The following is a 26476-nucleotide window of genomic DNA, read 5'->3' on the forward strand; positions in this document are numbered from 1 at the left end:
TCTTTCACTCTGTCTCTGAGCCCTCTTCCTGTAACCACACCTGAGTTCCCTCTGTATTTCTTCTCCTTATTCCCTGCACCAGGACTACTCTCTTCATAGTGCTCCACTCCTAGGTCCCATGATCAGATTTTCATGTTTTTTTTCCCCCCCACACAGGTGCACTGGGCACTTGTCCCTGGTCTGAGCTCAATCCACACATGTGCAGAAACTCCCAGGGCATTTTGGGACTTGTAGTTCCCAATCTCTGCCAATGACAAATTAAGTTTGAGTATCTTAACATAAGTAATGATTTGGATGAAGAGGCTGACTGTATTATAGCCAATTTGCAGATAATACAACAATAGATGGGAAAGGAAGTTATGAGGAAAATACAGAGTCTACAAAGGGATATAAATGAGTGGACAAAAAAATTGGCAGATGAGTATAACGTGAGAAAATGTACAGTTGTCCACTTAGGCAGGAATAAAAGAACAATGGAATATGATTTAAATGAAAAGAGACTGCAGAATGTTGCAATATAGAGGAATCTGAATGTTCTTGTACATAGATCACAAAACATTTGCATGCAAGTACAGCAAGTAATTAGGATGGCACATGGAATGTTGGCTTTTATTGCAAGGAGGATGGAGCATGAATGTAGGGAATTCTTGCTCCAGCTGTACAGGGCATTGTTGAGATTGCAGCTGGCATGATCTCCTACTCCTGCTTCTAATACTTAGGTTCTTACACAAGTCTTGCTACAGTTGTACAGGGTATTCATGAGGTCATCTAGAAAATTGCCTGTGGTGTTGCTTTTCTTACTTAAAGAAGGATATACTTGCATTGGAAGCAGCTCAGAGATCGTTCACCAAGCTGATGAAGGGTTGTTGTATGCAGAAAGGTTCAGCAGGTTGGGCCTACCCTCAGTGAAGTTTAGAAAGATGAGATGTGGGGCACGATTTTTCCAGTCCACTGCACTGCTTGAGTAGACACAGTAAAAAGTCTGACAACACCAGGTTTCAGTCCAACCGATTTATTTGATAGTAAACTCACTAGCTTTCGGGTTAGCCCCTTCATCAGGTGAATTCACCAGACGAAGAGGCTAACCCGAAAGCTAGTGAGTTTACTATCAAATAAATCGGTTGGACTGAAACCTGGTGTTGTCAGACTTTTTACTGTGTTTACCCCAGTCCAACGCCGGCATATCCACATCATGACTGCTTGAATAGTGCAGCAGGCTGGGAAATACCAGCAGGAGAGCTGAAATGGGAATTGTGATCAGCTTCCAACCGGTCGTGATTTTCCAAGGCTATTTTTTATGGTGTAAACATCCTCACGCTGGGAAACACCATGAGGCTGATTATAATGTACTAATATCAATTAACATCTCTTTAGCAAGCCCATGATGCAATTGTCTGGGCCTGCTAATGTTTCCAATTCCGCCGAGGGAGGTTCTCATCAGCTGGGGTTAAAGCTTGTCCCCAGCAACAGAGACCAGGCGTGATGTCCTCGCTAGTGGGGGCAGATACCATGGAGGCCCCCCAGGAGGTCAGGGGCAGGAGGGGATGTCCCTTCAGTGGTGCTAGCCTGACATTGCCAACTTTGCACCATGGAACTGTCAGCCTGGCACATTGGCAGTGCCTATTGGGCACCTGGCCCTGCCCACCAGGCACCGGGCTGTACCAAGGGGGCAGGGCCTGAAGTGACAAGGTTTTCTAGGGGCAGGACCTGACTAGGGGTGGGCCGATCGGTGGTGGTAGGGGGCTGAAACTGCTGCACACTCTACACAGCGATTGGTGGAGGAGGAAGGGGCTGATTGGCCTGGCTATCGGGAGGAGGTGTGGCTGGTCATCAGGGGGAAAGGGTCAGGACAGTGTTCAGAGTAGGGTGTTGGGGCCAGCAATCCGGGGGGGGTGGGGGGGGGGTGATGTTGGGACCAACAATTGAGGGGGATCAGGGCTGGCATTCGGGAGGGGGAATGGGAAAGCCATCGGGAGGCCAGTGATTGGGAGGCTGGCAAGGGGGGGATGGGGTGGAAACAGTGCACTGATGCTCTCCTCTCAGGCAGAATTAGGTCCTGCACCCCTGCATTACTGCTGTGAATCCCCTGGTTGACACTGTGAAGCACAGAGCTAGAAATCGAATCAACTAAGTTCGCCAAAAAATGGGTGGGAAAATCTCCCATTTTCCAGCCCATTGGACACTTTTTTTGGAAAATCACCCCCGTGATCTTATTGCAACGTATAAGATTCTACAGGCCTGACTGGCTAGATACTGAAATATTGTTTCACTAGGGGGCACAATTTATAGATAAGGTCTTTCCCATTTAAGATGGAGATGAGGAAGAATATCATCTTTCAAATGATTATTAGTCTTTAGAATTCACTTCCACAGACAGCAGTGGAGATTGGGTCATTAAACGTATTAAAGACTGGGTTATATTTTTCATTGTCATGGAGTCAAAGGTTATGGAGGACAGCCAGGAGAGTAGAGTTAAGGCCACAATCAGATCAGCCATGATCTCACAGAGTGGCAGAGCAGGCTCGATGGGCTAAGTGATATACTCCTGCTCCTATTTCTTACGTTTTCATGGAAGTATTGCTATAACTTTACAAAGTAACAGTGAGACTGCAGCTAGTGTATTGCATGCAGTTTTGGTCACCTCATTGAAGTAGGGACATTCTTGCATTTAAGGCAATAAAGCAAAAATTCACCAGGTTGATTCCTAAATATTGCTTATAAAAAAGATATGTTTGCAAAACTTTTCATTTTGCACTCAAAGATGTTCTGTCTGCCACATTATTGAGCAACCTTATGTGGTTGAGGCCAATTGAATCATGACTTCCAACAATGAATTGAGTAGTCTAAAGAGAAAAAAATTGCAGGACCTACAGCAAAGTAGAGTGATGTGGGAACAGCTGTGGTTGTCCTTGCTGAAAACCAATACAGAGACTGTATGGCTTCCCTCTGTGCTGCAACCATTCTATGATTGACAATGAATAAAATGTCTTTGTTTGGTAAACAGTTCCCTGGTAAAAGAAGAGGTTGTCATGGAAATAGGTTTCCACCCTTAATATTTTGATGAAATTGATTTCACACAGCAGTCTTGCTGTTTTTGGGAGATAGGATTTCAGGGAGGGCAAAAAATCACAATTTGACTTTGTTGCTAGGAAATGCACCCTGATTTTCACTAATGCAATATCATGTTCAGTAAAGGAGAATTATTTACAAATAGATGCTTTTACCAAAGAAAAATATTTGATTATTTGAATTCAGGACTGCATTATTATTCTTTTTTATTTGAAAGAGTGAGAGGAAAATTTGTTGCTCTGTTAGGCACAAAATTTAAAATGCTCAGTTATAGTGGCAGGCTATAAATGCTGTCATTGACAGCCATGGATATCACTGTGCCACAAATTACATTGCCACCTTATTCACCTGTAAAGAGAATTCAAGTGCATTCACATGAGTATCCTTTGCATTAAATCTAGACAAAAATGCTTTTTTTTAATCCACCTCCCTATCCTGATCTCTCCTAGGTAAAACAATTCAGGAAATAATGGTGAAAATGATGAGTCCTGGTATTTGCTTTGGGGATAGTTTCTTGAATCAGTTCATTTTCAATGGTTGACATCACTTTTTAATGTGTTACCAATTAGTAAGAATTATACAAAATGGGTGAATGATTTTGATTACTTTATTTGCTTTGCTTATTCTACTATGTATTGTGTAAATATGTTCATACCTTTCATCAGCATGAGCCTAAAAAAAGCTTTAAGTTTATAGATTTAACATAAGATTGTGTAGGTTTTAACCCTGGTCCCACAGATGACTCTAATTTATTTGCCATTCTGTCTTTGATTTGTTTATATTAAGGGCTACTTTCCGTATGTAAAATTGTTTGGGGACTTTTTTATCTAATATTCAAGGAGCATCATAATTTTGATCAAAATAAGTCAGAAATCACCAGTGTAACATGAACCTCCAGGAAACAACAAGTTATTTTCCTTTCCTTGCAAATGGATAAAGTCCTCACTCTCACGAATTTCCCCTCTACCATTTTTCCCTCTTTTCTCCATTCTCTTAAAGATACTCCTGTTTAGATATGACTATTCTGCACATGTAAGCCAAGTTGACAGCCTATTCAGTCATGGAGAGCATGACAACTGAGCCCAATCCTACTCTCACCAACTTTGCACATGGAACTAGCAATCACTGTTTACTGAACTATGATCAGAGGCTGAAATTCTAGCCAATATTTCTCCTCTCTAGTCTGAGGGCAGTGAGGGTTAATTGTGGCACTCCAACTACTGGCCAAGGTCAAACAGTATCCCTCTAAACAATTATTTTCCAGCAAAATGGAATTGTAATTTATGAACCAAAGAAAAAGATTCTGATATGGTTTCTCAACTGGATTTAAAGTGTCAAAATGAGCCATCTGCACAGCCAGTGCAGGCTGGTGAAATGGTTATGAACTACAGATTGTCTTAATTTGTAAATTGAACATGTACTATCTCTTAGGCACAGTATATACAGAGCTAACCTAAATATTGTATGGAGAGGACAGATCTTTTATCCCTTATTAAAAAACACAAGCATAAGTTCTGTAATTTTATATGGCTTGACTAAATATTCAAGCCACATCAACCAGATAAAACTCTGAACTCTTTATTAGCTGTACATATTTGAAGAAAACTGAGTTTGATGAAATCAAACCCAGTTCCTTGTAGCTGTAAAGCCACAATGCAAACTGGCCATCAATATTGACATTGAGTATGAAAAGTATTGCATTATCAGCCACTGATAGGTGCAAAGTTTTAATCCTTCATCAATCTCACGACATCAATCTCCTCGTCAGCAAATAGAATGTGTTGCTGCTTGTTGCTGCCTTCGTTTTATAGCATCATAATTTTCCAATAGTCATTGAAATGTTGCTTCTGGGTATCTTTAATTTGCCTTCTTTCAGGGAACAAGCATACAATTTGGATACAATGCAGAAAAACAGCTAAGATGACGTGTATGCAGCATAGGTTTAAAATGCTTCGACAATGTACTTCTTTTGCCAATTATCTTTTCTTCAAGAGTCAAATTAAACCTTTTCTATAATTAGCCTAAAATGTTTTTTTTCTCTAAAAAGTTCTGAGAATGCCTCAATAATCAGCTAAAGAAATCTGGGAGACATCCAAAATTATTAAACGGACAGATATGTATTAGTTAAAATATTTAATGTTAGCAATGAACTTTGAGTGCCTGAAGAACTAAACCCCATGCCTCAGTTTTATAGATAAAGCATGACTCAACAATGAACAATTTTGAATCCTAGGGGCTGGATTTTCATCTCTGGTTTGAGAAACACAAATCAAGCAATTCTTGATTTCATCAACCCGAACCTGTCACCTCTTCTCATATCCAATATATTTTTATCTCCAAAGACATCTACAACAAGGTTCAAGTCTGCTCCCTCCCTAGCATCAGAGGAGCACGGATGCTGAGATGGTCTGGTTTAAAATCTTGCCAAAGTTCTTGGGGACATTGGCCCAGCCCTCCATATCATTACTGCTAACCCCTCACCCACTCCATGACATAAACCATTTCATTCCCCCATGCCCTCTCATATCCCCATTATTCCTCCATGCCCTTCATCTCCTCCGTGTCCCTCATAACCCATGCCCCCATCTATCCTCCATAGCCACTCATCCAGTATCCACTATGGACAGACATCAGGGGTCATACAACAATAATGCTCTCTGAAATAGGCATTAAATTATTAAACCTTCAACAATCTAATAGAAATCTTACTCAAACACACAACCATTCTTAGTGAAAAATATCTCAGATCCATTGATAAGAATGAAAATCTTCTGAAGGAGTTACTCAGCTGTAAAAACAAACAGTGCATCAATTCAGAAACCACATCAAAGACATGGGGTCAGGATGGTGGGGCAGTGGGGTGGAGGGCAGGGGATTCTCCTGGCACATCAACTCACAGTGAGGTTGGCACCTGTGATTGGGTGCCCACCCATAATGCATGGCAACCCAATAAGTATGCAAAATTATGGTGTGACAGCCCATTCACAGCTCTCCCCCCCTCCCCCACCACCATTCATCTGACTCTCCAGCAGGAAATGCACTGGATGGGCTTTAGTGGTGATAATGCTGGTTCAGGAGAGTACACCCAATGCCTCAGCAGACGGGCAACCTCCACCCCAACCACTCAAATAATGGGTCAGCCAACTCCCCTCTCCCCAAACTTCGCAGGCATGAGGGTGACCCGACCCTCCATTCCCCCTCAAACTCCCCACAGCCCACCTCCACCTTAGAATCCCCCACTCAGCCTACCTCCCCCTTCAGATCCTCCACTCAGCCCAGCTCCCCCTCAGACCCCCCACTAAGGCCTTTCTCCAGGCCATGCACCTTGGCCATGCCATCTGTACATGGTATCATTGTACCGTGGCACTGACACCCTGGTCTGGCGTTTTGAACTCTGAAGGTGGTAAAGACAGTAGCTCTGGTGGGCATTTGCCCTTCTGTTGCTGCCAGGCTGCAGAGGGGAGATCCCTCAAGGGTCCTGGGGCTTGGGTTGGCTCAGAAAAAGGGGAAGAGTTGACCTCTCCACCCTCCTACAGGATTAGGCTCTTGTAGCTGAACTTCCCCTTCTAGACATAGCAGACCTGAAGATCACCCCAATACCATGATTTCAGACAGCTTTGTGATCAACATCCTCATTCCTGCCGGTCAGATGTGAAGATCTGAAGTGGCCTGGTCACTTTAATCGCCATGTCCCCTGGGCAGCTGGCAGGCTTTTAAGTCATAGTAGCCCTCCATTCTGCAGCAGAGATTTCCCTTTTTCTCTGTCAGAAGCTGCAGGTATGAGCAGACCTCTTTGAGGTCATCTAATGGACAGGAGATGTTAATTTTACTGGGTAGAGGTGGGGGAGGTCCCTCTTCCACAGCTGTGCACTCAGCCCTAATTTATTTGCACAACTTTTATTTGAAGCCTCTGATCCTTCCCATCAGGCTGAAACCTTTGAAATCCTTTCTATTCCACTGCAAACCTTTGATCTTTGTTAATTCCATGCTGCAATGCAACAAAATAGGCTCCCTTTAGCAGCTTCATGGATTTCTGCTCACTTTTCAGTTATGTGTGATTATTTACCTTTCCCTTCTCACTTGAGTGCATCTCAATTACCTCCATTGTTCTTAACTGAGGTGTTGACACAGACACGAAGTCTGATTTACAATGGTTTCTTCAAAGGGGTTAAATTGTTTTATTTTCTCTTTTGTAAACCATTTATACACTTTGAAGAAACCACAACTGATGCATTCAAGTATGAAGGGAAATGTCAATAAACACAGCTGATTGGAGCCTGAGTAGAAATCCATTAAGCTGTGAATGAAAGCCTCTTTCAAAGCACTTTACTATGAAATTGAAAGAGACCAAAGGTTTACAGTACAATGGAGAGGGTTTCAAATGTTTCAGCTTTCTAGGAAGGCTTAGAGAGTTCTATTAAAGGCTGTGTGAATACATTAGGGCTGAGTGAACAACTTTGGAGGGGACCCCCAGTGAATTTGACATCTCCTCTCTACCAGAGGACTTCAAAGGGCTCTGCTCACACCTGCAAATTCTGACAGAGAAAAAAGGAAAACCCTGCTGCAGAATGAAATCACCATGCTAGGGGTAAGCTTCAAATCTGCCAGGGCTAGAAGGGGCAGTCCAACGACAAGACCCCCATCCTGGGAGAGCGTGACAAGGCCAACCCCTTGTCCCCAGCTGAAACCCATCCAACCCCAGGAAGTTCCCTTTGGAGACCCTTATTTTGCATCCTGGCGGTGACAGAGGGACAAATGTCCACTGGATCTACCTCCATGACCACCCTCAGGATCCAAAGCATGAGGCCAGGGTGTCAGTGCTGTGGTGCGATAGGACAGTGCATCATTGGCAGTGCTAAAATATGGAGCATGATGGGAGGGTTCTGAGTGGGGTAGAGAGCAGAATGGAGGTCTGAGTGGGAAAGGGAACCTGAAGGGGGGGGATCTGAGTAGGGAGGGGGCTGAGTGGGGTGTCTGAGTGGGGAAGGGGACTGAATGGTGAACTGAGTGGGGAAGAGGGATGAGTTAGGGGCTGAATGTGGCGGGGTCAGACTACCCTCATTCCTGTGTAATGTGGGGGAATACATATTGTTTGTGGATTGGGGGGAGGGAGAATACCCCTCTTTGGTGAGGAGTTGGTGGTGCTCCTCTTGTCAGTATGGAGGGAGTCACCATTTCATTTGTAGTGGGGGAGGGTGACATGTCTCTGGGTGGCCCAATCTCTGAAAAGCCAAGCTGGCCAGAAGGTTTGTCTGGACGTATGAATTTATATCCATCAGTGGGTGAATCCCACCTGACTGACGCTCCCAGAGCCAATGGAAAACCCTCCAGTTTTCCCACTAGCAAGGGCACTTAGCCCCATTCAGGAGAATTCCACCCATAATCTTTTAATACCCTCATAACCTGTCAAATTGTATACACAGCTCCCTTTTGAGCTAAGTGGTTCTTAGCTTCTGAAACTCAACCAAGAATTCATAATGTCAAAGCAAAACATTAAAGCTCCAGACAATTGAGCCTATTGCAACTGAAACAACAGATGGCTCAGGTTTCTCTAGGTTATGTCAGATGGCCCATCATTCAAAGAATTCCAGGAGCAGATGGCTTTCTTTGTTCGTTCAGGGGATCTAGATGTTGCTAGCTAGTTATTCTGGCTAGCATTCATGTCCAGAGGGCTAGAATACAAGAGCAAAAATATACTTCTGAGGCTGCATAAGGATCTGGTCAGACCCCATTTGGAGCATTGTGAGCAGTTTTGAGCCCCATATCTAAGGAAGAATGTGCTGGCCTTGGAAAGGGTCCTGAGGAGGTTCACAAGAGTGATCCCTGGAATGAAGAGCTTATCATATGAGGAACAGTTGAGGACTTTGGTTCTGTACTCGTTAGAGCTTAGAAGGAAACTTACAGGACACTGCAAGGTTTGGATAGAGTGGATCTGGAGAGGATGTTTCCATGAGTAGGAAAAACTAGAACCAGAGAGCACAACCTCAGGCTAAAGGGACAATCCTTTAAAACAGAGATGAGAGGAATTTCTTCAGTGAAAGAGTGGTGAATCTGTGGAACTCTTTGCTGCAGCAGGCTGTGGAGGCCAGGTCATTTGGTGTCTTTGTCTTAAAGATGGATAGGTTCTTGATTAATAAAGGGATCAGAGATTATGGGAAAAAGGCAGGAGAATGGGGATGAGAAAAATATCAGCCATGATTGAATAGCGGAGCAGACTCGGCCGAGTTGCCTAATTCTGCTCCTATGTTTTATGGTCAGCATTTATTGCCTTCAGCGGCCATTTTAGAGTGCATTCACGAGTTTGGAGTTGCAGATAGGCCAAACTTTGTAAGGGTGGCAGATTTATTTCCCTAAATACATTGGTGAACCAGATGGGCTTTTATGACAATCGACAACTGTTCCATGGTCATCATTAGACTTTTAATTCCAGATTTTTATTTAATTTGAATTTTATCATCTGTCATGGTGGGATTCAAACCTAACCTAAGTCCCCAGAGCATCATGATAAAAACAAATTACTTGGAAACTGTAATCAAACAAAAGCAGAAAATGCTGGAAAATCTCTGACAGTCTGACAGTATCTGTGGAGAGAGGAGAGCTAGCATTTCAAGTAGGCCAGACCTCGAAATGTTAGCTCTATTCTCCCTCACAGATGTTGTCAGACCTGCTGAGATTTTCCAGTATTTCCCCAGAGCATTACCTTGGGTCTCTAGATTACTAGTCCAGTAATAATACCACTACGACACCATCTCCCCGCACTTTATTTTCTGTGGCATTGCAGACATTTAAATTGCTATAGATCATGGTAATCAAATTCCCAAGCACTGCTTTACAATGGAAAAGAGTATTCTAATATATCTCAACACTTGTACAATGCTTGTCAATGTAATAGTTACCTTTTCACCACAGGAAAAACTCTTCTACCTTATGCCAGATCAGAAGGTAAGGTATATTTTGAAGTTAGACCAAACCCCAGCCTTTTATTTTATTTTGGCAATACTGCGAGGCTAAGGTGTTTCTCTCCAAGTGTGATTCTATTGACACACTGAGAAACTTTTATCAAAATAAATGTTATTTTTAAACAATATAGTTTAAATATAATAAATTAATTAGCTTAATTTTTACCAATTGAAATACTTAAACATGACAAGATACAATTCTTAACTGCTAACCTATCTTTATTAGGTCTGATTTAAGCAATATTCCTCATAGACTTAATGTTCTTTTCCAAATCAGTTAACAAACAACCTAGGCTTGCTTGCTCGTACATGAGCTGCCAGTCCTCAAGCCTTTGAACATTTCTGGAGATAGAGAGACAGAGAGACACCTGTCTTCTGTCACTCAAACAGCAGCCTCCAAAGAGTAAAAAAAACCTCTCATTTTTCAGGATCAAGCAGAAATTGACTGTTTTTCTCTGTATGCTTAGCTCTGCCCTTTCACATGACTCTGCCTCTTGTCAGTCAACCTAACTAAACCTTACTCTGAAACCCCAGGGGAAAATCAAAAAAAACAAAAAATGCATTAGCTCAGATTAAAACATTATTATATAGAATTAGTATTATTATTATTTATTATCTAGGATCAATTATTCTCCTACATTCCCAGCATGGAGCTGCCTGAATTGCAGATAGATTTGCATCAGCTAAACAAGAGCTGAATTTTAAACATACCCCTCACAAGAAACATGATATAAATACATTTCTTAAAGGCACAATATCATCACCCTTATTTTACAGAATCTAATAATGTCATTTGAAGTTGTCAAAAGATTCAACGCTGACCTGTTAGAATGTTCCTGACTCCTCAGCAGATTTCCCCCCACATTCCAAACTCTCATACCTTTCTTTTTTAATTTTCCAAAGCCTTGCACAGCCTGCCTGACCTGACAAAAAATACTGTGGGATATGATATACAAACTTCCCCTCGGCCTGTTAATAGCAATCCAGACATCACGGATTATGAGTGTGGGGCTGTAATTTGAACCTAATCCAAACCTTTTCTCACCTATGAGAATTTTGCGTGCGTTTCTTTTTGAGTGGAAATTCAAATTCCAGTCCTCATCCTGACTTTTTTGGGACATGAAAATCCAGCCCTGGGTATTTTTTTCCGATCTAAGTTTAACACCCTAACTAGGAAAATTGGTCTATCATGAAATAAAAGAATTAGCATATGATTCTCGTAGATATTTTAATCTAACAATGTCAATTCCTGCAATAGTTTATATATAAAAAGATAAATGTTCATGCAAATGTTAAAAGAGGATTTAAAAATACATATATTTTAAGTGAAAAAGAAGCACTGTCATCTGCATCTCATCTCCCATTATCTGTAAGGTATACATTGATTAACAACATGAATTATTGTTGATAAATCTTGAGAAAAACTCATTACCAATAACTTTATGATGCTGGCTGTGCCCCTTTAGAAGAGCATTGACTTGTTTATGAATTCCCTTCTCAGTGACATTCTATAAATATATCCCTGTCTGTGCTGTGCCTGAGAATGCTAGTTTTAACATTACCCACGCCCCAGCCCCTAAACTATTTATGTTTGAGCTTTATGATTAAAGTTAATAGCTTCTGAAATTACATGTTTGGTACTTGATGGGACAGGAGTCAGAAACACAAAATGATACTTTTGAAGTTGAAGTTATCATGAATATTTAATTTTAAAGAGGTGTAAGTTCACGTTGTTAAAACCCTAATATTCTAGATTGTTAACAAAAAGAGTGATCTTTTTAAAACTACAAAGCACACCTTGTACTAATCATTGGGAAGAATATATTGTCTTCCTCTTGACTTTTATTTTCAAATCAGGATACAAAAGATTAACAGTGAAAGCCTCCAACATAGTTTAATATGCACCAACAGTACTTCTAAGAAAGCTACACCATAACTGCTAAGAATGAATCCTTTAATTAAAATTCCTTGTTTGAGTTTGTACAAAGGCATGAGTTGCTGAAAGAATTTTCTGGTAGGGCTAATCCACGTATGAGCTTTCAATCTCAGCAATAAAACTACAGAGACACTAAATTAAGACAAGGCATTATTTCCATATGGTGAGAAAAACAGGGAAAGGATCATTGCCTGTTAAAGGCAGACTCAATGGGATATGGATAGAGGTCTGGGACCAGATCACCTGTCTCCTAATGATGTAACCAAAAAAAAGGACAAAGGGTGAAAGTAGGTTATTTTAATCAGAAATTGTTTTTCTGGTATAATATGAAAATGTGATTTGGACCAGCACAAGAATTACTAATGGTGCAAAACTATGTTGTGGTGCTATCTTGAGGTTATCAAATATGAGAATATTTGCCATATAAAGTCTTGAATTTAAGACCAACTTCTAACCTGCCTTTCACCCCCCACCCCACCCCACTTCCCACCTGCACCATGTAGGGTTACTTTAGTGATCCCTGGAATGTTTTTGACTTCCTCATCGTAATTGGCAGCATTATAGACGTCATTCTGAGTGAGATCAATGTGAGTATACATGACACTCTTCCAGATCGCACCTGTCTATTTTTTATTTGTTTCTTAACCAGCTTCACTTTGTCAGATATTTAATTTCATTAGTTTCACTAACCACAAGAACTTGAATGGAACTGGTAAGACTTCACAGAATTAGAAAAGCAACCCAGGTCACATCAGGGTATCAGATGAAAAAAGTGTGAATTCTGTTCTATAACAAAATGACTTAACATGTCTCAACTGGTACAGCTTGAAGTCCTGGATGTGTCGATGACAAAGGGTTTGAGGGTCAACTCTTCAGAGATAGTCATGTCTATAAGAGGAAATACTGTGCACATGTAACCTCTTTCTCTTATTTTCTCTTCTCTCCCCTTTTTTCTTTTTTATTGTTTCCTTGTCTTTTCCCTTTTTTTCCACATGCAGCACTATTTTTGTGATGCATGGAATATATTTGACGCCTTAATTGTTGTGGGTAGCGTTGTTGATATAGCTATCACAGAGGTGAACGTAAGTAACCATCTCAATGAACATGCCTGCTCCACTCCTGTTTGTTATTCTTTTGTTAAATTACAATTTTATGTTTGTAATGGTTTTTCTGTCCCCCAAGCCTGGCATGACTTAAAAACTGTATAGCAGGTTCAGAGTGCAGCATAATGCCTACAGTGACTTTAGTTTTGATTACTCTGACTTCTGGTTTAGAAAATGAGTGTCAAAATTTAACCAATGTAACATATATAGCAAAGCCGTAAGTTTTTTTTAATAAAAACATTAATTTTTACCAAGGCAACTTCAAATAATTTAATAAGTAAGTATCCACTTTTTCCTGCCATATGATGCTGGTCACATAATGTCACAATCATTTGGAGCCCGCCTCACCAGCAACTTAGGCATTGGCACACCCAATAATAATAGAAAAAGACAAGGACCCCACAGACACAGAACCACCCCATTCCTGGGCATAAATCCCTTCCTCCCACCACAACCACAGAGCTCCAAGCATCTCCCCCAGGGAATACCCTCTGGTACTGTTGTCTGGAGAGGGGGCTCTTTCGACAGTATCTTACAAATCAATGACCTCTACCAACAAGAAGGACAAGAGCAACAGATGCATGGGAACACCACTAGCTACAAGTTCCTCTCCAAGCCCAGAGCATCTTGACTTGGAGTTATATTGCTGTGCTTTCATTTTTGCTTCAATCAAAATCTTGGAATTGCCTTTCTTACAACACTGAGTGTGCCTACGCCACATAGCCTGCAGCAGTTTAAGAAGGCAACCAACCACCACCTTCTCCTTGGCAATTAGGGATGGACAATAAACATTGGCCAAGCTAACTGTGCCCACAACGTGTGAACAAATAAAACAAAAAATCATGATTAGTAAACATAACTGTGCATGCCTAAGACACACACATTTCTGTTTAAAAACGGGATTTTTTTTTGCAGTGTCTCAGCTAAAGATAAACACAATTCAAGTTGTTTAGCTAGGTTTCTCACCTCTTGCTTTTCTTGATCATAAATTTCACTTTTAATATCCTTCCAATGTTGACAACTTTGATTACATTGGAACACTTATTATTAAATCCTATTTAATGAGGAATAACTAGAAATCAGTAAGGAATAGTGTCAACCTAATTAACTGCAAGCTTTTGGTATAGCTTCATTCTGACTGGAACTGCAGTGTAATTAAAACTTTTAAAAAACTGCCATAAGTTGCGTGCACTTGAATATCTGCTATACAGTGTATAACTGAACTTTGCGTTACCTCTCTATCACTAAGCATGATTGGATTTTTTTAATATGAGTAACTACAATGTACTTATTTGTCAAAGGTCTTTGACCATGATACCAATATCTATACTTCCAACAATGATGTCTATGAAACTAGCTCCTTGCAATGGTGTGCATCTTCTGGCAGAAGTCCATTACTTCTTGGGTATATGCAATGTTTTGATACTGATTAAAGAAACATATTGTAGATTGATTGAAAAGATTTAAGGCAGGTTCATTTTTAAGCATCCTATTACAATGGTAGCATAGTTGTTTGAACATTGAAACACAGAAAATTGGAACAGGAGTAGACCACTCGGCCCTTTGAATCTGCCCCATCATTCGTCATGATCATGGCTGACCCTCTATCTTATCACCACACTCCTCTGCTTTCCCCATATTCCTTGATACCTTTAGACTCTATTCATCTATCTATTTCTTTCTTAAATATATTCAGTTATTTGACCTCCACAGCCTTTTTGTGGTAGACAATTCTACAGGTTCACCATCTCTAAGTGAAGAAATTTCTTCTCATCTTAGAATAATTGGCCTTCTTTGTATACTGAGACTGTGACCCTTTGTTCTAGACCCAGCCAGAGGAAACAACATTCCCTGCATCTATTCGATCCAGGCCTGTGAGAATTTTATATGTTTCAATAAGATCCCATCACTCTTCCAACTTCCAGTGAACACAAGCCCTGTTGACCCAATCTCTCCTCGTGTGACAATCCTTCCAACCTAGGAATCAACCTGATGAAACTTTGCTGCACTCTATGGCAAGTATATAGTTTTTTAGATAAGAAAACTAAAAGTGCACACAAACTGCAAGTGTGATCTCACCAAGTCCCTCTACAGCTGCAGTAAGACATCCTTGCTCCTGTATCCAATTCCTCTTGCAGTGAAGGCCAACATATCATTTGCCTTCTAACTGTTTGCTGTGCCGGAATGCTTGTTTTCAGTGACCAATGTAAAAGGACACCCAGGTTCCTTTGTACACCAACATTTCCTAATACATCATTTCATTAATATTCTGTCATTCTATTTCTTCATCCAAAGAGAATAACTTCACATTGATCTACATCATTTGCCTACCCATCCAATTTGTTTAAATCAACTTGAAGCTTCTTAACATGCTCCTCATCACTCAAATTCCCCAAGTTTTGTGTTGTCGGCAAACTTGGAAATATTACTTTTGGTTCCTTCATCTAAATCAGTGATGTACATTATGAATGGCTGGGGCCCAAGCACTGATCTTGTGGAACCCCACTAGTTACAACCTGCCGCTTCAAAAAGACCATTTATTCCTACTCTCTTTCCTGTCTACTAACCAATTAACAATCCATGCCAATATATTATCCCCAATCCCATGCATTTTAATTTTAAGAACATAAGAACATAAGAAATAGGAGCAGGAGTAGGCCATCTAGCCCTTCGAGCCTGCCCCGCCATTCAATAAGATCATGGCTGATCTGTCGTGGCTCAGTTCCACATTCCCGCCCTCTCCCCATAACCCTTAATCCCCTCGCTTATCAAAAACCCATCAACCCGCGTCTTAAAAATATTTAGCGAGGCAGCCTCCACCACTTCAACGGGCAGAGAATTCCAGAGATTCACCACCCTTTGAGTGAAGAAGTTCCTCCTCAACTCCGTTCTAAACCGTCCCCCCTTTATCTTGAGGCTGTGCTCCCTCGTCCTACTGTCCTTTCTGAGCGGGAAGAGTCTCTCCACCTCTATCCCATCCATCCCATTCATCATCTTATATGTCTCAATGAGATCTCCCCTCATTCTTCTAAACTCTAACGAGTACAAGCCTAGTTTATTCAGCGTCTTCTCATAGCTCAACCCCCTCAACTCCGGGGGATTTTGCAGTCTAATCTCCTATGTAGGACTTTATCGAAAGCTTTCTGAAAATCCAAATAAACTAACCCATTAGTTCTCTCTTACCTATTCTATTAGTCACATCGTCAAAAAACTCTAGTAGGTTTATCAAGCTGTGATTTCCCTTTCATAAACCCATGTTGATTTTATCTACTTCCTTTGATATTTTCTAAGTGTCCTATTATTAGATTCTTTACAATAGACTCAAACATTTTCCCTACTACTTACGTTAGGCTATCTGGTCTGTATTTCCCTGTTTTCTCCCCGCCTCCTTTTTTAAATAACGAGATTACATCTCCCACCTTCCAAATTGCTGAGACTGTTCCATAAACTACAGAATTTTGGAAGATGGCTACCAACACATCCACTATTCCCTTTAGTAACCTGGGTTGTAGATTATCAGGCTACGTAAATTTATCAGCTTTCAGTCCCATTAATTTCTCCAACACTATTATTCCAGTAATAGACTAATATCCTTCAATTTCTCTTTCTCACTAGACCCTTATTTGTATCTTCTTTTCTGTGAAGACTAAAGTATTTGTTTAATTGCTGTGCCATTTCCTTGTTCTCTGTTATAAATTCTACTATTTCAGACCGGAAGAGACATTTATCTTCACCAATCTTTCTCTTTTTAGATTTTAATTTATAGTCCTCTTTTAAGTTACTTGGAAGTTTACATTTGTACTCTGTTTATCCCCTCTTAATCAATTTTTTTGTCCTCTTTTGCTGAATACTGAACTCCCAATCTTCAGGTTTGCTATTATTTGTAACAATGTAATATGACTCCTCTTTGGATTTATTATCATCCTTAATTTATTTTGTAAGACATGGTTGAGCCGCTTTCCTTGTTGTGCTTTTGCGCCAGAAAGGAATGTATGACTATTGCAATGCATACATTCATTCCTTAGGTATTAGCTGTTGCCTATCTACTGTCATGCCTTTTAATGAAGTTCCCCAATCTACTTTAGCGAACTCGCACCTTGTACCTTTGCTGGATATAGAATCCTAGTTTCAGATCAAACTTTTTTCTTTTCCACCCCAATGAAGGATTCTATCATGTTATGATCACTTTCCCTAAAGGGAAACAAGATTATTACAACAAGATTATTAATCTTCTCAACGCCTAATAACAAGTCTAGGATAACATGTTCCCTAGTTGGATCTTCAACAAAAATAGGTAAATGTTTGAATAAAATAGCACAAAAGGGAACTTTGAGGAAACATAACTAATGTGCTCCCAAAAGAGGTTAGCCACATTGTTCCCTTTCTCAAAACCCAAAAGTAATTTGCAAAGTTTTATTATATACTACAATAATCTAATGGGCTTCTGCTTTTAGCTGCCACATTGTGCATGCAGTCAATAATTGGTTTTGTCACATACAAGTTATACTTGGATGTTTTTTCAAGAAATTAGTTCAGGGTCTAATCAAATTTCTTGATTTAAACAAGTGGCTTTCTTTAATTAAAATAGTTTACATATTTACTGACTGTATTTGGGTAATTCTTCTGCCCATCTACAGTTGCTTATAATTAATATACATTTTTAAAGTATAATTAACTTAGAAATCTGAACTGGAACCCTCTGTGTTGGCATATGTATTTATTCTGAATTGTTGATTCTGCCAAATAAATGGTTGTGATGTAACTATGGATATTTCTATATGACTGCTTTTAAGTCAAGCCACTCAGTATTAAATCAGGCTTCACCCGTCTAGACGTGTAACTACGTTGTTCTTGTTCTTAGCATGATTTTAAATCCACAGGAAATGTACGTTTTATCTATTGTTGACTTGGCATGAATGGCAAGATACCGTGATAAATGTGGAACCAATACTTGCTGTTATACAACTTCATTGTCAAAGAGGAATTCCTTTTTAGGGAATAGAAAACAATTTATATTTAAAAGTTTTGAATACATTTGCCCAGGCTAAAAGATGTACGTGTGAAATAGTATCAACTTCCATAGTTTTTAAGCCAGGCAAAAATGTTGAATAATGGGAGAACTGATGGGACTGGGGTCAGAATGAAGCAGAAGTTAGAGTAATGGAAGCCTGGACCATGAACTTTTCAAACCAAGCTCACATTTCAATCCTACCTCAAATTCAACGCTGGGACTTTCTCATAAAATTAAGAAATTAACCAGCATGGCTATAGAATTTCCTAAGGTTTAAAGCCCAGGAACTTAGCTGCACCTTGCTAAGAAAATTCAAACAAGATTCAAGTCTGAAAATGTTTCCAGCCACCCAACTCTGGCCTCATGTGGGCATCCTGGATCCACCACAATATCATGTCCATTTTGGGCCCAAACAAAAAATTAACTCTCTCCTTCAGTTCATATGAGGGCAATTCACCCAACCCGCTGCACTGCTTTTGTAGTGCAGAGGGCCGGGAGACTCTGGCAGAGTTTGTTTTGCAGTCTCTCCGCTAAACACCACAGTCTCCGCGTGCTTCCGGCACTGTCAACTCCAGACCTCAAACTTGAAGTCTTCAGACCCGCTAGCATTTCCCCTCTGCCAGGAGTGCTTCACTCCACTAGAGTTTAATATAGTTCCCCACTTGCGGGGAGCTGGCGGCCCATCCCCACTGGAGTGAAGGGGGGCCATCGAGGTTGCCAGGGGTGTGCCCCTAGGCATTACCATCTTAGCAGTGCAAGCCTGGGCCCCCAGCACTGCCCAAGGGGCAGAGTGCCCATACCTGGGGGCACCTTGGCACTGCCCTTCAAGCATTGGGCAGTGCCAAGGGGGCATGACCTAATGGGGAAAAAAAAATGTGATTTATCCAGTCTTTACACAAATTCGACACTTAGAAATTTTTTGGGAGAATCACCGCCATTCTTTAGATCAGATGTTTCCAAGAAAAAATTCCTAAGTTAAAATAATTTCACATAGTTCAGTGAAATAACTGTTCTCAAAAAGTTGACCAAAACCATTAGGTATTATTGGCCCAGATTTTACTGTCAGCGGTGAAGCTTAGAACTCACCACTGATCTCAAAGAAAGCTGACTCCAAACATCTAGTGACCTTGTGGTATAAATTTCACCATTCCCAATATTAATTTGAATCTGGCTCAACGTCAAGGGGGAATCCCCAGCAGAATTGTTATTGTTAAACAGGTAACTATTGAAGCATTCTCACAGACAGCGATGGCCTCGAGGTATTATTGCCAGACTATTAATCCAGGAATCCAGCTAATGTTCTGGGAACGCAGGTTCAAATCCCACCACTGCAGATGGTGGAATTTGAATTCAATTAAAAAAAGATTCAGAATTAGGGCAGTATTATATGGTCTCGCTCATCCTGAAGCCATAAAATCCTGACCAAGGTCAACAGACCTTCCCATTATCTGCGGTAAAATTCCAGCCCAAGAGTTTATTAATGACTATGAAAGAAATCTGCCATTCTTACCCAGTTTGGTCTACATGTGACTCCAGAGCTACAGCAATGTTGTTGACTCTCAATTGCCTTCAGGCAACTAGGGATGAGTAATAAATGCCAGCTAGCCAGCAACTCCCATTTCCCATGAATGAATGAAAAAAGGAAATAAAATGCACTAATTATCTTTCACTTCTTTAAGTCTTACAGAGAGCTACATAATGTTTTGGGGCATAAACATCAGAAGCTTAAATATCATAAACATGTTTTAAAACAAGAATATGTTAGATTAAAATATTTGGAACCTTTAGCATAATGAAAAGATTGATAGATGAATATACAGTTAGTATAGGTTAACTTTTTCAAGAAATTTAAACAGCAATATTACAAGTGCTTTGTATTACAGAATTTGAGTTTTGCTAAAAAAAACTTTTTGTCAAAGTTTCCCATTTTACAGTCATCTGAACAATGACAAGAATACCTATTGGTACGGTCCCAGTTGATGTTATAACTGGACAGGAAGATTCCAGAATGGAACTTTTGCTCAAAAGTGTGTGGAGAGAATTTTATCAGTTTGTCCCACTGATACATCAGCGTGACAAGCCATTAAGATTGCAAAAAAGGCAAAAAAGTTGGCTTTGTGCCCGTTTCTCCCCTCTCATGGTAACACTGGTACTGTGAAGTTAGAATGATCAGACCAGGCTCAAGGCTGATTTAAATATTCATCAATTTATTTTGAAATTATTAGTGACCCTGAGATGCAGTTGTCCAGACTCACTTGACTTAACGGCCTCACCAGTGGAGGCCCTCACCAACAAGAATCATGGTCCTCCACCAATGGGAACCTGATGTGATGGCCTCACCAGTGGAACTGGAGGTCATTGAGGCTCCCAAGGTGGTTGGAGGCAGGGGTTGGTGCCCCTTGGGCAGTGCCAACCTGGCACTCTGAAAGTGCCTACCTGGTACCTTGGCATTGCCCATACGGCATGGGGCAGTGCCAAAGAGTGGGACCTAAGGGGAGGGATGGGACCTGAAGAGGCAGAGCCTAAGGGAAGGCAGGCAGGGGGGCTGCACACTCTGCAACTGGGGGATCAGCCAGGAAGGTAATTGACCTGAGGGATATTGGGACAGTGATCAGCAGGGGAGGGGTATCAGGATGTTGATCAGCCTTGGGGTAGTATCGGAGCAGTGATCGGCCAGGCGCAATCAGGCCAGCACTTGGCTCAGAGGCCTGCGATGGACCAGAGAGCCCAGCAATCAGGGAGGTGATATCCAGTGGGGAGGGTTGGGTGGGGGGGGGAGGGAGCGATATCCAGGGGGAGGGCCCAGGTACCTGGAGTAACAGATCTCTCTGTTCTATGAATATTTGTACACAGATAACGGGGAGATTGGAATGTGCACAGTGGCACCCTCTGACTGTCAGCAGCCAGCTTTCTGGCGAGATTAAACTATTCACTTCCCTTACAGTCATGAATCACATGTTGCCTTTTTTGGACTAGGAGCTCACCGAAATTATGAGTATGATTTTCTCCTGTTTTCATGCTCATTTGGCAATTAAACTTTTTTTGGTAAGTTCCCCCCTCCCACCCACCCCCACTACCTGTAACTTTTGCTTTTTTAATAAAACACGGAGAAACAGGGCCCCTAATTGTTTTAACAACAAGAAAGAAAATTATCATAGCCGCCCTCATGCATTGGTCCACCTCCATAGCCCCTCGTGCATTCCCCACTTCCACCGCACCCCTGCATTACTCCATGTCATTGTGCATTGCAGCCTCCTAGTCAGAGCCCATCCCCACTCAGTCCCACTCTCACAAAGGCTACATCCCTGACTCTGCTCAATGTACAATGTCTGGCCATGGCCCCGATCACCAGGGAGTTTCAATGGCTTCTGACCCCCTTGACATAGTCATCATGTCTGGTCTCCAGTCATGGAGACCCCCAGATGTCACCCCCCTCCCTGCCCAAGCCCCAATCAGTGACCCGAATGTCACTGCCTCTACTGATCAACCCTTGCTGCTGCAGAGTTTCCCCTTCTTCCCTTCCCCTATGGAGCTCCCCAAACTGTCTCCCCCTTCTTGGCCCTACTCCTCAGGTTCTGCCCCCGAAGCCCTGCTGTCTTGGCACTGCCATTGGCACTTCCAGGGTGGCCTAGTGCAGTGCCTAGGCACCTAGTGGGCAATACAAGGGCTATCACTGCCCAGCTCTGCATCCAGCCACCAGGAGACTTCAATAGTCTCCAGTCCCACTGGCAAGCCCATCATATCTGGTCATCGTTAGTGGGGAGCATATCTGATCCTTGCCATTGAGGATCTCAGCCAGTGAGGAGGTAAGTTCAAGTGAGCTCAGATGATAGCACCCAGGACTCACTGGGAATTGGCTTTGTGTCCTTTCTGAACATGAAGCCAATTTTGCCTGCAACTGAGTGCTGGTAAGAAAGCAAAAGACGATAAACAGGGCCCGATCCTGATTTTTTACCTCTCGCTCAATCTTACTGGCTCGTCTCGCCAATCGATTGACTGAGTGAGCTGGTAAGATCACGGTTTAAGGATCAAATGGGTGAGAAAATGATAGATTTTCTTGCCGGGTTTTTCATCAAGGTAAGGAACACATGCAAAACAGTGGTTATCATGTGATTCTCACTAAGGAAGGGGACAGCGCGGAGCCTAATCTCACTGGTGAAGCTGGCTGCTAAGCTCTTGGGGCACCATTGTGCAGGTGTCTGATCTCCCACTGCACCGAGAGATCGCCTGTCACCACAATCCCCCCACCCCCCCAACCAACAGTCATCCGGGAGCAACTGCTGATCACTCCCTGTGCCTCTCTCCTCACTCCCTCACCCCTCCCCCAGACTTCACCCAACCCACCTCCAATTGCCACCCCTGCAGAGTCCGAGGTGACATGGTGAGCCAGGAAAATCACGCCCTACACGTACGCACTACATTCTTTTGCTTTCGTTTAAAAACCCACAACCCCCAACATAGTTAGATCATTACAACATCATTTAAACTTCCTTGAAATCTCCTAAACAATACCTTGGTCTCTGATCTCTTAACTTCAGTCATCTCCATAATTCCCTGGTTACCTGAACGACAACTGGATCTTTGGAACATCTGCCTCTTTGCAGTTCCTTTATCCTGTCCTGCTTTTCTGACAGAGATGTGAAATGTTTATTTTCCAGTGTACTGTCTCCAAGTGCGAACCAATTCAGCTAAAACTAAGAACAAAGGAAATCCCTTCCCTCTAAAAAGTGGGCCCTCGTTGCTGAGCAACCATTGCTAATTTATTTAATCTTCATGCTGTAGCTCTGTTTAAGCACAATAGAAACCCAATTGGAACTGAACCATCCCCATACATACAAATATCTTTGCACACCATGAATGCTCTTCTAGGCACAGAAACATTAAATCACTTAAAACGATACCTTATATCGAATGTTTCCCAGTACAAATATAAATACCTTGAAACTATTTTTGCTTTCCTAACACTATGTCAGGGGAAACAACAAATTACACAGCCCTTACAGTATAAAGTTGTTGTTTGCCCTGACATTGGTATTTTTGCGATTGTCTTGATGAGTGCAAGATAAGAAGCTTTGACAAAATGTCTGGCAATATTACAGTGAAAATGGAAGTTCTCATCAATCAGTGATTTTTTAAAAAAATTAATTGCAGTCTGCAGGGACTTCAAGAAGCGTAGAATCACTGACATCAACATCAAGTGCTCATGTGTGTACTCCAAGACTGGAATTTTACCACCCCACCTGCCATGGGAAGCAAAGTGGATGAGGGGTGGACAGTGAGAAGGTCTGTTGACCTTGGGAGAGGTTTTATGGTTTTGGGATGAGAGAGGCCATAAAATCCCAGCCCAAAAGTTGTTGTCAGTATCAAAATAGTAGTGATGGTGAATGCTGACAGTATTGCTATCATTGGCCAGTAATTTACATGACATCAAGGGATGTGCTGGGAACCTGAAGAATCAGAAAACTGGGGGCAAGGGTAGAGGATGGCATGCTGATCACCTTTCTGCTGTCACTGGCACCTGCCATGAAGTCAATTGGGGTCATTAAATTGCTACTAAGGGCCTTTTCCCATCACCGCAGGTATTGAGAACTAGCACGAAGCTGTTCATCATATGGGTAGACTGCCAGATACCCTGCTGGCCTCCATGTGGATTTGATGGGGATGAAGGACTGGTAGGATGGCCAGAATAATCAGGGATTCTGTGGTTCAGGGCAAGGGATGCCCTGCACCCTTGGAGACACAGACCCTATTCTCACTAGGCCCATCCTGGAGCCTACTTGACTGGCCCCAGTGAACCCAGCCTGATTTTCCTGCGTTCTGTGACCTCCTCCTTCATTGTTGGTCCTGCAGACCAGCAGCTGCCATCACTCCTAGTGGGAGTGGTGGAACAGAAGACATGGCAGCCCTCCAATTAGCAGCTGTTGGGGATGGGACCCTGCCCCAGGCATATAATTGCCTGCAACATGTAATATCGGGTCAGGGCTCCCATAACTGGCTGAGGTGGACTTATTGCAACATTCTGGCTGGTGTAAGAAGCCAACACTTCTCTGTGAAATCATGGCCAGTATCAAAATTCAAGATTTAAATAAGTAATCCATAATGTAAAAACAGCTTTTATTTGTTTTATTTATAACAAACACCCATATGTTAGTTCTAATGGACATTTTTAATACTAGTGCATTTATTTTCCAAATTATGGGTTATAAGCCCACCTCAGCCAATTATGGGAGCCCAAACCTGATTTTATATGTTGTAGGCAATTAAATGCCTGGGACAAGGTCCTATCTCCAAGAGCTGCCAATCAGAGGGCTGCTCACGAGATTATTAGCTGTTATAATTTTGCCTGAATCTGAGACAAGGATTTTTAAATAAAATATTTATTTCTCACTGATAACAGCTTTTATTCCTTGTGACATTGTGCCCACATTCAGATACCGACTATAATATGAAGTTTGGCTGCCTTGTTACAATATTCTTTGCTACTATAGTCAGGTGTTGACTAATCCATTCCAATTCAATTTGGTCCTAAACATTTCAATAAAAATCTAAGCAATTCACAATAAATTACTTTCTGTGGAAATTTATCAATCATAGAATCTCTATAGTGCAGAAGGAGGCCATTCAACCCGTCAAGTCTGCACTGACCACAATCCCACCTGGGCCCTATTCCCTTACCCACATATATTTAGCCTGCTAATTCCCCAGACACTAGGGTCAATTCAACATGGCCAATCAATCTAACCCACATATCATTGGACTGTGGGAGGAAACCAGAACACCCAGAGGAAACCCACACAGACACAGGTAGAATGTGCAAACTCCACACAGACTGTGACTCGAGATTGGAATTGAACCCAGGTGCTCGGCGCTGTGAGGCAGCAGTGCTAACCATTGCGCCACCCTGCATTCGTTACAGAGAAAAATAATTCAACAAATGTTACTTTCCATGGGAATGATTATGATTCCATCAATTTTTTTGCAAGCTGAAAATACATGAAAATTATGCAAACTGCATTAAGGTCCAATCTAACCATATATGTACGAGCATCCTTTTGGATATCAAATTGTCTTTTAATCAGGTATTATTTTGGAATTTTTGTGGATTTCTCCAACAATCAATGAGACTTACCTTGGATGAGCAAATAAATTCATTTGCTGTTGCAGCATTGAGTTGACAACCTCCTGTGCACCCCCTGGGCACTTAGGACATTGGCTAATTGTACCTATGCCATGTTGATTTCCCTACTGGATCTCCTGCTACCATCAGCCAGGTAAAGAACATCCCTCCTGACCTCGATTATAGTTGAGGAGGACACACAGGGAGATGTCACTAGATCTGGGCACCGGACATTCACCTCCCCTTCCTGACATCTCTCAAAAGAAAAGGTCAATTCAACATGGCCAATCAACCTGACTCGCATATCTTTTACAGTGGGAGCATCCGGAGGAAACCCATGCAGGCACAGGGAGAACATGCAAACTCCACACAGACAGTGACCCGAGGCCAGAATTGTACCCGGGTCCCCGGCGCTGTGAGGCAGCAGTGCTAACCACTGTGCCACCCTGCAGCCCAAATCATTTGTTATAGAGAAAACTAATATTCTTGCTGATAACAAGGATTTCAGGTGCCCGGATATGGTGGGAGGCATGTCAAGAAGCCCACCCCACCATGGAAGATGGCATAAAACACCCTGATGCATTAATGAAGTCAAGCTGAAAGATGTAGCATGCTTTGCCAGGCGTCCACAGCAGGAAACACTCCCCATCCCTGCCATTGGGCTTAGCCTAGATGAGAGAATTCCACTAATTTTCCCTTGAAGAAATGCTGAATGAAGGGTAATAGTTTGAGAAAGTACATGAGGCCTATAACAAGCCTTTTTGAGCTTATGTTGCCATTTTGCCTCCAGCCTCTTCTGCCCATCTGCTTGTCTACTTACCTTCCTATAATTCACAAATAGTGATATTCCTCATACCTGTTTGTATTTCTTATACAATGTTTAAGAATGAACTTCACTATTGCAGTGAGGGACAATGCTAAAAGAATATGAATATCATTTTCTCATGGCATAGCAGATCTCATCATTGTCCCTTTAAGAAGATCAACAGAAGTTTTGAATATTAGCAGAAACCCTTGTGGCAGGCTCGCAGTTGTTAGTTAGGATGGTACTGAAATGTTTTGAGAGGATTCCATGTGTATTAATGTAGTGCCCTGCAAACCAGAGCATGAAAATAACAGATGAGTGCAGCCAGTATGTGTGATAGAAGATACATATTGACACCACCTCTGGATTTTTTCAGCTACTTGAAGGATCATTGAATTCCTTGTAGCATTAGCAGCCAGTTCTTGGATAATGGGAGTGGTGCTCTGCCGCTTCCCTCCATAACTGCTGTTCAGGGA

The 26476-nt window shown here is 41.8% G+C and overlaps 1 protein-coding gene across 1 annotated transcript in view; it reads left to right on the forward strand.

Annotated features, from left to right (window-relative positions):
* The window catches only part of cacna1c (calcium channel, voltage-dependent, L type, alpha 1C subunit), a 1035639-nt gene that overhangs the window by 819512 nt on the left and 189651 nt on the right, over positions 1–26476 (forward strand). The window contains exons 30-31 of the mRNA XM_080190924.1: positions 12468–12551; positions 12963–13046. Of these exons, the coding sequence (XP_080047050.1) occupies positions 12468–12551; positions 12963–13046 (168 nt within the window). The remainder of the gene's footprint in view (positions 1–12467; positions 12552–12962; positions 13047–26476) is intronic.

This window comes from Carcharhinus amblyrhynchos, chromosome 6, assembly GCF_965287045.1.
Source record: "Carcharhinus amblyrhynchos chromosome 6, sCarAmb.v2.hapA, whole genome shotgun sequence".
Classification (NCBI taxonomy): domain Eukaryota; kingdom Metazoa; phylum Chordata; class Chondrichthyes; order Carcharhiniformes; family Carcharhinidae; genus Carcharhinus; species Carcharhinus amblyrhynchos.